The sequence below is a fragment of the Cherax quadricarinatus genome, chromosome 88 (assembly GCF_038502225.1).
Source record: "Cherax quadricarinatus isolate ZL_2023a chromosome 88, ASM3850222v1, whole genome shotgun sequence".
Lineage (NCBI taxonomy): Eukaryota > Metazoa > Arthropoda > Malacostraca > Decapoda > Parastacidae > Cherax > Cherax quadricarinatus.
In genome coordinates, this window is record NC_091379.1 from 17370852 (window position 1) to 17386458 (window position 15607).

The following is a 15607-nucleotide window of genomic DNA, read 5'->3' on the forward strand; positions in this document are numbered from 1 at the left end:
TTTTCTTTCTTTCAACTCACCAGTAACATATACAGAAGGGGTTACTAGCCCCTTGCTCCTGGCATTTTAGTCACCTCTTATGACATGCATGCCTTACGGACGAAGAATTCTGTTCCACTTCCCCCATGGATTAAAATCAAGGACTATCCTAGGTAATTTACATACATCTTAATTTTTTTTTTTTTTAACAAGTCGGCCATCTCCCACCAAAAAGAAAATACTTTCATCATCATTCAACACTTTCACCTCACTCACACATAATCACTGTTTTTGCAGAGGTGCTCAGAACACAACAGTTTAGAAGCATATACGTATAAGATACACACCATATCCCTCCAAACTGCTAATATCCCGAACCCCTCCTTTAAAGTGCAGGCATTGTACTTCCCATTTCCAGTACTCAAGTCTGGCTATATAAAAATAACCAGTTTCCCTGAATCCCTTCACTAAATATTACCCTGCCCACACTCTAACAGATCGTCAGGTCCCAAATACCATTCATCTCCATTCACTCCTATCAAACACGCTCATGAGTACCTGTACCTAAATAAACTTGCTAATTTGAAACAATAAGCAATGATATAAGAAGAACAGAGGGAAATAGTCTTGTTTGCCATAAAATGCAGTAAATAAAATTTGTTATTAAATTTATAAACCATATTATATAAAAATTGTACTATGCAAGGTATTCCTGTACAGTTACCATATTTCATTCAATAACTGTCTTACCAAAAGTGAGCAGACATCACAATTCAAACAACCTTATGAACTGCAGCATCCCCTCTCACCTTCCCTCATCTATTCTGATTCACACTGTCTTTCATTCACCGTTCTGCCAATGCATCCACTCCCACACACACACTCAATGCTTCTATACTTCCTCCAATTCTATGTCCAATCTTTTCGATGTCCAATCCTTTCGATGTCCAATCTTTCGCTGCATAGTCTCACTAATTACCTCATTATTTCGTATGTTCACTTTCAACTTCCTCCTTTTACACATACAGGTCTGCCATCACAAATCCAGCAATCACACATCTGGTTCCATCAGTTATTCAGCACTAATTTTGGCTAGAATAATTTCAAATTTCCAGGGTCGCCACACCAATCTGCTGCTACTATTTGGTGGTGTTACTTGCTGCACAAGTCATTCCAATTTATTTTACTCCATTTATTGTTATAACCTGCTTACTTTTAGCCCTAGCCATGGATCTAACGAATAAAAGAAATGCTTCTTGTTGTGTAAAGCACCTACACAGTACATTGTCCAATAACCATTTGACTGTTTCGGCCGTATATGTACATCTTATGAGCCAGTGTTTCGGACATATATATACTCAATAATTCTAGCAGCTTTAAATCAAGCAGGTGAAAGCTGGTAGGCCCACATGTGAGAGAATGGGTCAGTGCAAGATTTTTTTTTATACAATGCACACTGACCACACAGACCCATTTTCTCACATGTGGGCCTACCAGCTTTCTCCTGCTTGATTTGAAGCTGCTAGAATTATTGAGGAGTGAAGAAGAGCAGAATGTAAGTGTTTGGGAGGTACGTGAGGCATTACGTAGAATGAAAGGGGGTAAAGCAGCTGGAACTGATGGGATCATGACAGAAATGTTAAAAGCAGGGTCGGGGATATAGTGCTGGAGTGGTTGGTACTTTTATTTAATAAATGTATGAAAGAGGGGAAGGTACCTAGGGATTGGCAGAGAGCATGTATAGTCCCTTTATATAAAGGGAAAGGGGACAAAAGAGACTGTAAAAATTATAGAGGAATAAGTTTACTGAGTATACCAGGAAAAGTGTACGGTAGGGTTATAATTGAAAGAATTAGTGGTAAGACAGAATGTAGGATTGCGGATGAGCAAGGAGGCTTCAGAGTGGGTAGGGGATGTGTAGATCAAGTGTTTACATTGAAGCATATATGTGAACAGTATTTAGATAAAGGAAGGGAAGTTTTTATTGCATTTATGGATTTAGAAAAGGCATATGATAGAGTGGATAGAGGAGCAATGTGGCAGATGCTGCAAGTATATGGAATAGGTGGTAAGTTATTAAATGCTGTAAAGAGTTTTTATGAGGATAGTCAGGCTCAGGTTAGGGTGCGTAGAAGAGAGGGAGACTTCTTCCCGGTAAAAGTAGGTCTTAGACAGGGATGTGTAATGTCACCATGGTTGTTTAATATATTTATAGATGGGGTTGTAAATGCTAGGGTGTTCGGGAGAGGGGTGGGATTAAATTTTGGGGAATCAAATTCAAAATGGGAATTCACGCAGTTACTTTTTGCTGATGATACTGTGCTTATCGGAGATTCTAAAGAAAAATTGCTAAGGTTAGCAGATGAGTTTGGGAATGTGTGTAAAGGTAGAAAGTTGAAAGTGAACATAGAAAAGAGTAAGGTGATGAGGGTATCAAATGATTTAGATAAAGAAAAATTGGATATCAAATTGGGGAGGAGGAGTATGGACTGACTCGACTCAAGAAATCGTAATGACACGATTGCAAATAAACCATACCCCCGGCCGGGATTGAACCCGCGGTATGGAAGAAGTGAATGTTTTCAGATACTTGGGAGTTGACGTGTCGGCGGATGGATTTATGAAGGATGAGGTTAATCATAGAATTGATGAGGGGAAAAAGGCGAGTGGTGCGTTGAGGTATATGTGGAGTCAAAAAACGTTATCTATGGAGGCAAAGAAGGGAATGTATGAAAGTATAGTAGTACCAACACTCTTATATGGGTGTGAAGCTTGGGTGGTAAATGCAGCAGCGAGGAGGCGGTTGGAGGCAGTGGAGATGTCCTGTTTAAGGGCAATGTGTGGTGTAAATATTATGCAGAAAATTCGGAGTGTGGAAATTAGGAAAAGGTGTGGAGTTAATAAAAGTATTAGCCAGAGGGCAGAAGAGGGGTTGTTGAGGTGGTTTGGTCATTTAGAGAGAATGGATCAAAGTAGAATGATATGGAAAGCATATAAATCTATAGGGGAAGGAAGGCGGGGTAGGGGTCGTCCTCGAAAGGGTTGGAGAGAGGGGGTAAAGGAGGTTTTGTGGGCAAGGGGCTTGGACTTCCAGCAAGCATGTGTGAGCGTGTTAGATAGGAGTGAATGGAGACGAATGGTACTTGGGACCTGACGATCTGTTGGAGTGTGAGCAGGGTAATATTTAGTGAAGGGATTCAGGGAAACCGGTTATTTTCATATAGTTGGACTTGAGTCCTGGAAATGGGAAGTACAATGCCTGCACTTTAAAGGAGGGGTTTGGGATATTGGCAGTTTGGAGGGATATGTTGTGTATCTTTATATGTGTATGCTTCTAAACTGTGTATTCTGAGCACCTCTGCAAAAACAGTGATAATGTTTGAATGATGATGAAAGTATTTTCTTTTTTGGGGGATTTTCTTTCTTTTTTGGGTCACCCTGTCTCGGTGGGAGACGGCCGACTTGTTGAAAAAAAAAAAAATATATACGTCCGAAACATTGGCTCATAAGATGTACATATACGGCCAAAACAATCAAAGGGTTAAGGATAAGGTGGCTTTGAAGACACTGTCGGTCGCGATGAGCTCAGTCTCATGATGCAGGGGAATGTGCTTTATTATTACGCTAATATCAACACTACGGCTTATCTGCCTATCACAACTGATCTAATATGACATAATAAACAATATAAGTAACATAAAAACATGTTAAACACTCCAGAATAAATAACATTTGGCATAATACTGAGCAATTTGACGGAGGTATGAAGAGGATATGGGATACAAGTACCTTTCTCCTATCCCTGTCTTGGGGACTTATATTAGTGAAAACGGAGTATAGCACAGGGCTAACTGTGATATACACTCATACTGCACCATAAAACTGAAACAAAAAAGCCATTTTCTCTACACTGATTATCACACATAGCAGCATGTGTAGAGAACCTAGGATTAACCCAAAAAAGTCAGACAAAGTGGCTTATTTCTAATACCTAGCTTGGGCTAGCCATATATGATTTTTGGTAAATATTCAATTCTCAGCCGGGGTAGAAACATGGGGTGTGTTTCTTTACACCTGATGTCTATGTTCACCCATCAATAAACGGGTACCTGGGTGTTAGTGGACTGATGTGGGTGTTATCCTGGGACACTGACCTAATTTGCCTGAAATGCTTAGCATAAGAAGGGGCTTTCTAATATAGTAGTAGGTAGGTAAGACACATAGGCAACAGTTAGGCAACTTTATTCCGAAACGTTTCGCCTACACAGTAGGCTTCTTCAGTCGAATACAGAAAGTAGGCAGGAAGAGTAGAGATGTGAAGACGATGTAATCAGTCCATCACCCTTGAAGTCGTAGAATTTGAGGTTGTCAGTCCCTCGGCCTGGAGAAGTTCAGTTCCATAGTCAGGAACTATCTGACTATGGAACTGAACTTCTCCAGGCCGAGGGACTGACTACCTCAAATTCTACGACTTCAAGGGTGATGGACTGATTACATCGTCTTCACATCTCTACTCTTCCTGCCTACTTTCTGTATTCGACTGAAGAAGCTTACTGTGTAGGCGAAACGTTTCGGAATAAAGTTGCCTAACTGTTGCCTATGTGTCTTACCTACCAACCTGTCGGTATTGTATACCATTTTGATGTTCTTCAATATAGTAGTATGTCACTGATATCATCTAGGCCTGTATACCATGTACATGTACATACTTGTAATATATTATTATTATTATAATTATTATTTTTTTTCTCTCAGTTGTTTGTTGGGTTATCTTACTGAAACTTGGGCAATGTATGATGGAAAGATGCTTCTTAATGTATACCAAAAATGAAGGAAATCAGACAATAAATAACAGAGTTCACTTCTCAGTCATTAGTAGCCACATAGCAGTATATTTGTGTATGGTTTTTATGGATGTATTCTCGTTTTTTTGGTCTCATTTGATAGAATGGAAGAAAGAGATATGATTTTGATTGCTTTCACGACGAAAAGTACCTTGAAATTGAGCTCAAAGTAGCAGAAATGTTCCATTCATTAGCGATCTCCAAGAGTAAACAAATAATGTCACTGTCTAATACGCATGCACCTGCCAGTCCAAATTCCAATACGCAGTCAAGAATGAGTTGACATTATTTAAACAATTATTACAATAATGCAGTAGCCTGCAAAACAGTAAATCTTTTATTTTTTGTGTGAATAAAAATTCCAAATGGTAAGCAAGAGTTATATAAGAGGAGCAATGATTAATGAACAGAGAAAATGCTATTTTAGTGCCAGGAATGTCTGCATTGTTTATTCTGAACTCTATTTTGAAACTGGCATCTGTTGAAATGTGTATGAAATTGGCCAAATTGCCATTTTCTAACCACTTTATTGGGTAGTTGAAATGGGTGAATGAGCAGTTTCTTGTACTCAGCCGACAGAATAGAAGTAAATAAATAGGTAAGTTTATTCAGGTATACACAAATACAGTTACATAGAATATCATACATAGAAGTGTATGTATAGAGAACCTAGGGTAACCCAAAACAGTCAGACAAAGTAGCTTATTTCCAGTACCTGGCTTGGGCTTTCCATACATAATTTTTGGTATATACTTTTTTCTCTCAGTTGTTTGTTGGGCTATCTTATTGAAACTTGGGAAATTTATGATGGAAAAAAGCTTCTTAATGTACACCAAAAAATGAAAAAAAAAAAAAAAAACGGACAATATATAAGAGAGTTCACTTCTCAGCCATTAGCCGCCTCTTTGCGGTACATTTTCGTATAGTTTTTATGGTTGTATTTTCATTTTTGTAGCCTCATTTGATAGAATGCAAGAAATATTACAGAAATAGATATGATTTTGATTGATTTCACAACAAAAAGTACCTTCAAATTGAACTCAAAGTAGCAAAAATGTCCAATTTTTGCCCATGTTTAATGAACTTTGTGTAAGTCAAGTTCGTTAATTTTACTGAGTGTATTCTAACCTAACCACTCTGTAATCCAGCAAACTCGATAATCCGGCACACTACAGGTCTCGATGATGCCGGATTTGTGATGACGAACCTGTACTCCAAAGTTCTGCAACTTCTCTTCAGAATCTCCCAAAAGCACCGTCTCTTTAGCAAAGTGCAACTTTCATAACTGGATAACTGACTTTTTATCAGTTTCATAAACTTTGAAGTACAAACTTCTCCCAAATACTTGCATTTATATTAAACCACCACAGTGACATCAGATGTCCCTAAGGCCTACTTTTAATGTAAAACAGTTCTATATTATATAGCCTCACTCTTATAAAACTTATCTACAACATTTAGTAACAAAGCAACTATTATACAGGTCTGTAATGCCTGTCACAGTGCTTCCCTTTATCAACCCTCCCATATGTCTTTCTAAATCTTCAGTGCAACAGCTATTGAGTGTCGCATAAATTACTTTTCTGAGAATAACAACATTCACTTTAGAAGGAATAATGTTTACCAGTTACTACAGAAATTTCTCAATGTCCTCCAACGTGGTCAATTTCTGCTAAACAGTACAGTAGTAGACTCACTAGCACACCCAGCATAATGTTTGCCAAGTCAGTGCAGCAAAATAAATATAAAAGTGATTCTCCTCAGTAAAGCAACTTGTGTAGCACCCTGTACAAAACTCAAACTATACAGCAACATTTCCAACCTCAGTAGCAGCACCACCATCAGCAGAGACCTGCACATGGGTATCCATGTCAGCATCTTCCAGAGCTTCATCCACAGTCTCCATGTTATTCATATCCTCACAGTTGTCATTTTCATCACCGTTGTTTTCTTTACTCTTTGATTCATCCTGCTCTTTGTTAGCTTCTTCTAATTTCTTTCTTTCCAGTTCTTTCTTTTCCTGCAAGTAAAACACATTATCAATATAAAAACCACATCTTAACATTTGTAAAATTTTTTCCATGAACTTCCTGTATTGAACCCAAAGCTTAGAAAAGAAAAATAGTGACTCTGGCTTGTTGTATTAATGAATAATCTTTGAAAGTTTAGATAAACACCTATAACATATTGTGAAATAAGATTTGCAGCAAACCCTTCATATAACAGACTAAATGGGGGAAGAGCTGGCTAGTAATCACAATTTGTGATAGATATAGAGATGTTTTATCGTGATTGTAATAATAAATGGACAATTCTGTAACTAATGGACTTCGTCCGTTGTTTCCAAATTGATTAACCCATTAGGTTATGTTTTATATTTCTTAAAGTCCATTAAACAAAAGGTTTACTGCAAGAAGATTAGCAACTAACCAACAAACTGAAATCAATCTTTAGATGACATTTCACTGTATGCTGGGCCACTACCAAGTCATGAACTGATAAGGGACCAGAATGGACCAAAATATCATCTTAAGTTTCACAGTACAGCCTCTCCTCACTTAACGACGGAGTTCTGCTCTTAATACCGAGTCGGTAAACGAATTCGTAACTAAATGAGGAGCATACTATAATGGCAGTAGGTTTATGTCAACCATCTTTGATACTGCTTTAATGTCACCCTTCCAACATTTATAACATTTTTAGTATATTTTTAAATGTTTATACAGTAGTGTACTGTATATTGTAATAAACAAAATAGAGGAAATTAACCCTTAAATGGTCCAAACGTATATATACGTTTTTTCAACATCTGAATGTAAAAAAATGTAATCTTTTTTGTTTTACATTTGAAAACGTTTAAAAAAACTTTTATCTACTTTTTTTTTGTTTCATTTGAAAATATGTAAAAAAAAGTAGATCTACTTTTGTAGCACTACGAATTTGAACGTCGATCTGTTTGGACCATTTAAGGGTTAACTCTAATATACATTATTTAGGTATTCATACTGGTCAGACAGCTTGTTGTAAGTCCGAGTCATCGGTAAGCAAGTACATCGCTAAGTGAGGAGAGCCTGTACTTTTGATGAGAATTTTTCTACTCCAAAAGCCATGAGCCTGGCAATGGGCCAGGCTCATCTGGTATTTGCCTGGTAAATCAGGTTGTTACTGCTAGTGGCCTGCTGCCCTACAGCCTGGTTGATATGACATCCTGACTGATGGTATTTTTTTTTTATTAACACACCGGCCGTTTCCCACCAAGGCAGGGTGGCCCGAAAAAGAACAAACAAAAAAACTTTCATCATCATTCATTCCATTACTGTCTTACCAGAGGCATGCTTCCACTAGTTATAAAACTGGAACATTAACACCCCTCCTTCAGAGTGCAGGCACTATACTTCCCATCTCCAGGAATCAAGTCCGGCCTGCCGGTTTCCCTGAATCCCTTCATGTTACCTTGCTTACACTCCAACAGCACATCAAGTCCTAAAAACCATTTGTCTCCATTTGCTCCTAAGTAACATGCTCACACATGCTTGCTGGAAGTCCAAGCCCCTTTCCTAGGCCGACCCCTAACCCGCCTTCCCTCCACTACAAATATATACACTCTAGAAGTCATTCTATTTCATTCAACCCTCTCTACATGTCCAAACCATCTCAATAACCCCTCCTCAGCCCTCTGGACAATAATTTTGGTAATCCCACACCTCCTCCTAATCTCCAAACTATGGATTCTCTACATTATATTCACACCACACATTGCCCTCAGACATGACATATCCACTGCCTCCAGCATTCTCCTTGTTGCAACATTCACAACTCATGTCTCACACCCACACAAGACCATTGGTATAACTATACTCTCATACACTGCCCACTTTGCTTTCATAGATAAAGTTCTTTGTCTCCATAGACTCAGTGCACCACTCACCTTTCTCCCCTCATCAATTCTATAATTTACCTTATCTTTCATAGACCCATCTACTGACATGTCCACTCCCAAGTATTTGAATACATTCACCTCCTCCTACTCTCTCCTTCCAATCTGATATCCAATCTTCCGTTACCTAATTTTTTTATCCTCATCACCTTACTCTTTTCTATATTCACTTTTAATTTCCTTCTTTTACATACCCTACCAAATTCATCCATCAACCTTTGCAACTTCTCTTCAGAATCTCCAAAAAGCACAGTATCATCAGCAAAGAGCAACTGTAACAACTCCCACTTTGTGTTAGATTCTTTTTTTTTTTTTTTTTATTATCACACCGGCCGATTCCCACCAAGGCAGGGTGGCCCGAAAAAGAAAAACTTTCACCATCATTCACTCCATCACTGTCTTGCCAGAAGGGTGCTTTACACTACAGTTTTTAAACTGCAACATTAACACCCCTCCTTCAGAGTGCAGGCACTGTACTTCCCATCTCCAGGACTCAAGTCCGGCCTGCCGGTTTCCCTGAATCCCTTCATAAATGTTACTTTGCTCACACTCCAACAGCACGTCAAGTATTAAAAACCATTTGTCTCCATTCACTCCTATCAAACACGCTCACGCATGCCTGCTGGAAGTCCAAGCCCCTCGCACACAAAACCTCCTTTACCCCCTCCCTCCAACCCTTCCTAGGCCGACCCCTACCCCGCCTTCCTTCCACTACAGACTGATACACTCTTGAAGTCATTCTGTTTCGCTCCATTCTCTCTACATGTCCGAACCACCTCAACAACCCTTCCTCAGCCCTCTGGACAACAGTTTTGGTAATCCCGCTCCTCCTCCTAACTTCCAAACTACGAATTCTCTGCATTATATTTACACCACACATTGCCCTCAGACATGACATCTCCACTGCCTCCAGCCTTCTCCTCGCTGCAACATTCATCACCCACGCTTCACACCCATATAAGAGCGTTGGTAAAACTATACTCTCATACATTCCCCTCTTTGCCTCCAAGGACAAAGTTCTTTGTCTCCACAGACTCCTAAGTGCACCACTCACTCTTTTTCCCTCATCAATTCTATGATTCACCTCATCTTTCATAGACCCATCCGCTGACACGTCCACTCCCAAATATCTGAATACGTTCACCTCCTCCATACTCTCTCCCTCCAATCTGATATTCAATCTTTCATCACCTAATCTTTTTGTTATCCTCATAACCTTACTCTTTCCTGTATTCACCTTTAATTTTCTTCTTTTGCACACCCTACCAAATTCATCCACCAATCTCTGCAACTTCTCTTCAGAATCTCCCAAGAGCACAGTGTCATCAGCAAAGAGCAGCTGTGACAACTCCCACTTTGTGTGTGATTCGTTATCTTTTAACTCCACACCTCCTGCCAACACCCAAGCACTCACTTCTCTTATAACTACATCTATAAATATATTGAACAACCATTGTGACATCACACATCCTTGTCTAAGGCCTACTTTTACTGGGAAATAATCTCCCTCTTGCCTACATACAAAAATCTGAGCCTCACTATTCTCATAAAGACTCTTCACTGCTTTAAATAGCCTACCTATTCCATACATTTGCAACATCTGCCACATTGCCCCCTATCCACCCTATCATACGCCTTTTCCAAATCCATAAATGCCACAAAAACCTCTTTACCCTTATCTAAATATTATTTGCCTATATGTTTCACTGCAAACACTTGCTCTACACACCCCCTACCCCCTATGGTAAAGTATTACCAGGTAATGACACTACCAATTTTATTTCACAGGCTGAACATGAACAAGTTATGTATCTGCTAATTGTTCTGGGGATCATCACTCCAGTACCTTGGACTTGGATCTCTTACACTGAAAAAGAAATATTACAGGAATAAGAGCTATTAAGAACCTTCTTTTCAAAACATTAGTCATCTTCTGAAGCAGGGTGATGCCACCCCCACACATAAGAAAAAAAAAAAAAAAAGGAAACACATTCACCTTCACTCATTTAACAGTCGGTCTTGCCAGAAGTGTACAGACATCACAAATCAAATGAGCCATCAAACTGAGACAGCCCGCTCCCCCCCAGTCCTCTCGCAGAAGACATACACAAAGTGTATACTCACACCTCACACTAAACAAGGATACATCTAACTGAATGGTCAATGTTTACCAAGTTACTACATGTCATGACAGAGTGAATGTGCAGTACCAAAAACATTTAAGATTAACTAGTATAAGAAACTGTTAGGTCTTCTTCAATATTTGAGTAACATTTGAGTTTATTTGAGAGGTATAAAATATTATTGTATTAATATATTGTAATGTAGCCAAGTGATGAGTACATTATACGAAGCACACACCTCTTCTTCAGTGAGATTGCGACACAAGGTGTAGTAGTGATCAATGCAGCGGAAGTGGTACTCTGCGTGCTCTGGATTTCTCAAATGACTACGGCACAAATCACAGCGATACTCTTTCTCTTTGTAAAGGAAGTTCACACCTGAAACATCAAATGGAATTTGAAAAAACCTGCCAAACAATATGAAAACACAAAATTAATTTTATCAGAGACATGTTATGTACTTTATATTGAAAAACAAAGGATCAACACTCAAAAAGACTTTCATTCAGACACAACAGAAATATTCTCTTGATCTTATTAATTTGTCAAGCAATCAAAGCAAAAATTATATACAGTGGACCCCGTTTTAGTAATTAATCCGTTCCAGAGAGAGCGACTAAACCCGAATCTGACAAATTCCAAATTAATTTTCCCCATGAGAAACAATGGAAATCCAATTAATCTGTTCCCAACACCCAAAAGTATTAAAAAAAAAATATTTTTTTTTACATGAAATACACATTTCCCTACACATAAACAATGAGACATGCAGAATAATTTTTTTTTATTATTATCACACTGGCCGATTCCCACCAAGGCAGGGTGGCCCGAAAAAGAAAAACTTTCACCATCATTCACTCCATCACTGTCTTGCCAGAAGGGTGCTTTACACTACAGTTTTTAAACTGCAACATTAACACCCCTCCTTCAGAGTGCAGGCACTGTACTTCCCATCTCCAGGACTCAAGTCCGGCCTGCCGGTTTCCCTGAATCCCTTCATAAATGTTACTTTGCTCACAGTCCAACAGCACATGAGACATGCAGAATAAAACAATACTAATATGACACTTACCTTTATTGAAGACTTATTGATAGGTGATGAGACAGTAGGAGGGAAGAGGATAGAGGTGTACTACTTTTAGGAAGGGGAATCCCTTTCTGTAAAGACTTCAGGCACCAAGTTCTTTTCCGGGGTTACTTCCCTTCTTTGTTTTTTCATGCTACTGGGACCAGCTTGAGAGTCACTGGACCCGTCACCCAAAAAAGTGTTCTGGAAAGGTCTGTATCTGGCGTTTCTTTAAAACTTCCCTAAAATGGGACACAACAATGTCATTGTACATAATATTGCCAACACAGCCTGCAACAGCTTTGTCAGGGTGACGTTCATCCATAAATGTTTGCACCTTCATCCACATTGTACAAATGTCCTTAATCTTTGAAGGAGGCACCTCCCTCCATCTCTCTTCCTCCTCCTCTACAGCAATTTCCTGAGTCGTGGTCTATTGCTGTTGCAGATGAAGCTCTTGCAACTCTGTAGTGGTTAGCTCTTCATCGTGGTCCTCCATCAACTCTTCCACATCCTCGAAACTCGCATCCAACTCCATGGAATTCCCCAATGCCACAATACTTTCCACAACTGGCATAGGCTCCTCAGGGTCAGCCCCAAACCCTTCAAAATCCCTCTCTTGTACACATTCTGGCCACAATTTTCTCCAGGCAGAGTTCAAAGTCCTGGAAGTTACTCCCTCCCAAGCCTTACCTATAAGGTTTATGCAATGGAAGATACTGAAGTGATCTTTCCAGAACTCTCTTAGGGTCAATTCAGTGTCTGAGGTCACTTTAAAGCACTTTTGAAACACTGCTTTGGTGTACATTTTTTTGAAATTTGAAATGACCTGCTGGTCAATGGGCTGGAGAAGAGGAGTGGTATTAGGAGGCAAGAACTTCACTTTGATGATATGAAACTCCTGTGCCATTTGCTCTTCCAAGTCTGGAGGATGAGCAGGAGCACTGTCTATTAACAGGAGGCACTTGAGTTCCAATTTATTTTCCAGGAGGTATTTCTTCACACTGGGGCCAAACATGTCATTAAACCAATCAAGGAAAAATGTCCCTCACGACCCATGCCTTACTGTTTGCCTTCCACATCACACACAATTTACTCTTGATGACACATTTTCTTGAACACTTTGGGATTTTCAGAGTGATACACCAGTGATATCCACACTAGCATTACCACATAACATGAGAGTTAGCCTGTGTTTCATAGGTTTGTGTCCTGGCAGTGCCTTTTCCTCCTGAGTAATGTAGGTCTTCTTTGACATTTTCTTCCTAAAGAGGCCTGTTTCGTCACACTTGAACAATTGTTGGGGTTTGAATTTTTCAGCCTTTATGTACCTCTTGAAGTCCTGAACATATTTTTCAGCCGCTTTTTTGTCAGAACTGGCAGCCTCACCATGCCTTATCGCACTGTGTATGCCACTACGATTCTTAACCCTTTCAAGGTTAAGAATTGAGGGTCCAAACCGTAGATCTACACCATGAGCTCAGCTCCCTCTGATAAGTTGTGAGAAGTATATTTGGGCCTAGATATGAGAGAATACATCTATGTGGTATGTGTGCACCACATAAATCCTGCACCACACAGTGCAAAATGAGAGAAAAAAAAACTTAGACAATTTTCAATTAAAACAGACTTTGCAGTGTTTTTTTGTATGTTTTTAACGGTTGTATTTGCGATTTCTTGGTCTCATTTGAGAGAATGGAAGATATATTACAGAAATATAGATGATTTTGATTGGTTTTAGTATTGGAAATGGCTTGAAATTGAGCTCAAAATAGTAAAAATGTTAAATTTTTGTCGATGTTCAAGAGTAAACAAATGACCTCACAAGTCTAATATATGACAGTTGGTGGGTCTAATATACATTCACAAATGTGGCGATATTATTTATACAATTATTACAATATTGCATAATAGTAAATCTTCTACTTTTTGGTTTGAATAAAAATTCATTATGTGAATAAAAAATCAAAATGGAATTCATTTGTAAAGCCTGAAAAATGTAACTAATGAACAGAGAAAATGTTAGTTTAGTGCCAGGAATGTCTGCATTGTTTATTCTGGACCCTATTTTGAAATTGGAATATTTTGAACTTTGCACTAAATTGGCCAAATTACCAATTTCGAATCACATTATTTTGTAGTTGAAACAGTTTATTTGGCAATTTCTTGTGCTCAATCGATAGAATAGAAGTAAAACTACTGAAATAACTAAGAATTTGGTCGACTGGAATAATGTAATCGGCCTAAAATGAGAGTCAAAGTGGGCAAAATCGCTGATGCGTAAATATCGCTGACACATCAAAATTCGCGAGAGCATAATTTCGTCAGTTTTCCACCAAATTTCGTACTTTTTGTTTTATTACTTTCAGAAAAGGATTCTCTACCATTTCAAAAGAAAAAATAACAAAATTATTTTTTTGAAAATTCTTGGACAGTGATGCACACTGAAATTTGACCTCTGGACCCTGAAAGGGTTAAATCTCTCAAACCAGCCTTTGCTGGTCTTAAATTCAACAATATCAGCACTAGCTCCAGGCATTTTCTTTACAAGATCTTCATGAAACTGCCTTGCCTTTTCACAAATTGACTGCATAACACTATCTCCTGATAATTGTTTCTCATTGACCCACACCAACAACGAAGTCTCTACATCTTCCAGTATTTGCGATCTCTGTTTTGTAAGCATGTTTGCACCTTTCGCAACAACAGCTTCCTTGATTGCCTTTCTCTTGGCCACGATAAAAGCGATGGTTGTATGGGGTTTGTTATACAACCTGACCAGCTCTGCAATACATACTTCACTTTCATGTCTTTCTTGAATTCTATAGTGCTTCTCACCCTCTTTACCAAAGGGCCGGCACTAGAAGCTTTCTTTGGGCCCATGGTGGCTTATTTAGCAGTTGCAAGCACTAGAGAGAATGGAATAATACAAAATATATCATACAAACGTGTGGGATCGTCCTCGCTGGCTGATAACCAATAGAACGCTGGCTGTAAATGGTGCGTCGGGCCGTGCGGACGCGTTCGGAACGAATGACTAATACCAAGTTCAATGACGATCACCGAGCCAATATTTTGACGAGAAAACATTACTTATTCCAATTATTACAAATTCCGATGATGACATAATCCGGGGGTCCACTGTACTTTTAATTAAAATGCTTAATGTAGAGTAATGTGAAGATGAGGGTGAATGGTCAACACTCACCTGACAAAATTATTACATCTTCAAAACTTTATAATTAATTTTTATTACAATTACCGCAAGAGAGAGAAATATAATGGTTGCAGCAATATCTCAATTACTGACTCATTAAGATGCCCAGGGGTTCACTTTTTTGGGGAAAGTTTTCTCCATATTATACATCAAACTCAGAACAAATGTAAAATAAATTGTAATACTGTATACAAATCCACATTTCTTGACCACTTTGTACTTAACAGATATAGGAAGTAACAATACCTACACCAAACTACCTTTTTTTTTTTTTTAACACATCGGCTGTTTCCCAGTGAGGCAGGGTAACCCAAAATGAAAGAAAACTCCAAAAAGAAAAAAAAATTTCATCATCATTCAAAACTATCACTATCACTCTTCACGTCCCTCCAAACTGCCAATATCCTAAACCCTTCCTTAACCCTTAAACTGTCCAAACAT

General features: G+C 38.7%; 1 protein-coding gene across 1 annotated transcript in view; it reads right to left on the bottom strand.

The window, feature by feature from the left end:
- Nucleotides 1-15607, bottom strand: part of LOC128698628 (glutamic acid-rich protein) — a 144591-nt gene that overhangs the window by 16647 nt on the left and 112337 nt on the right. Inside the window, exons 14-15 of the mRNA XM_070104015.1 lie at nucleotides 11122-11261; nucleotides 6646-6843 (exon numbers count right to left, since the gene is read on the bottom strand). Coding sequence (XP_069960116.1) covers nucleotides 6646-6843; nucleotides 11122-11261 — 338 coding nt within the window. The remainder of the gene's footprint in view (nucleotides 1-6645; nucleotides 6844-11121; nucleotides 11262-15607) is intronic.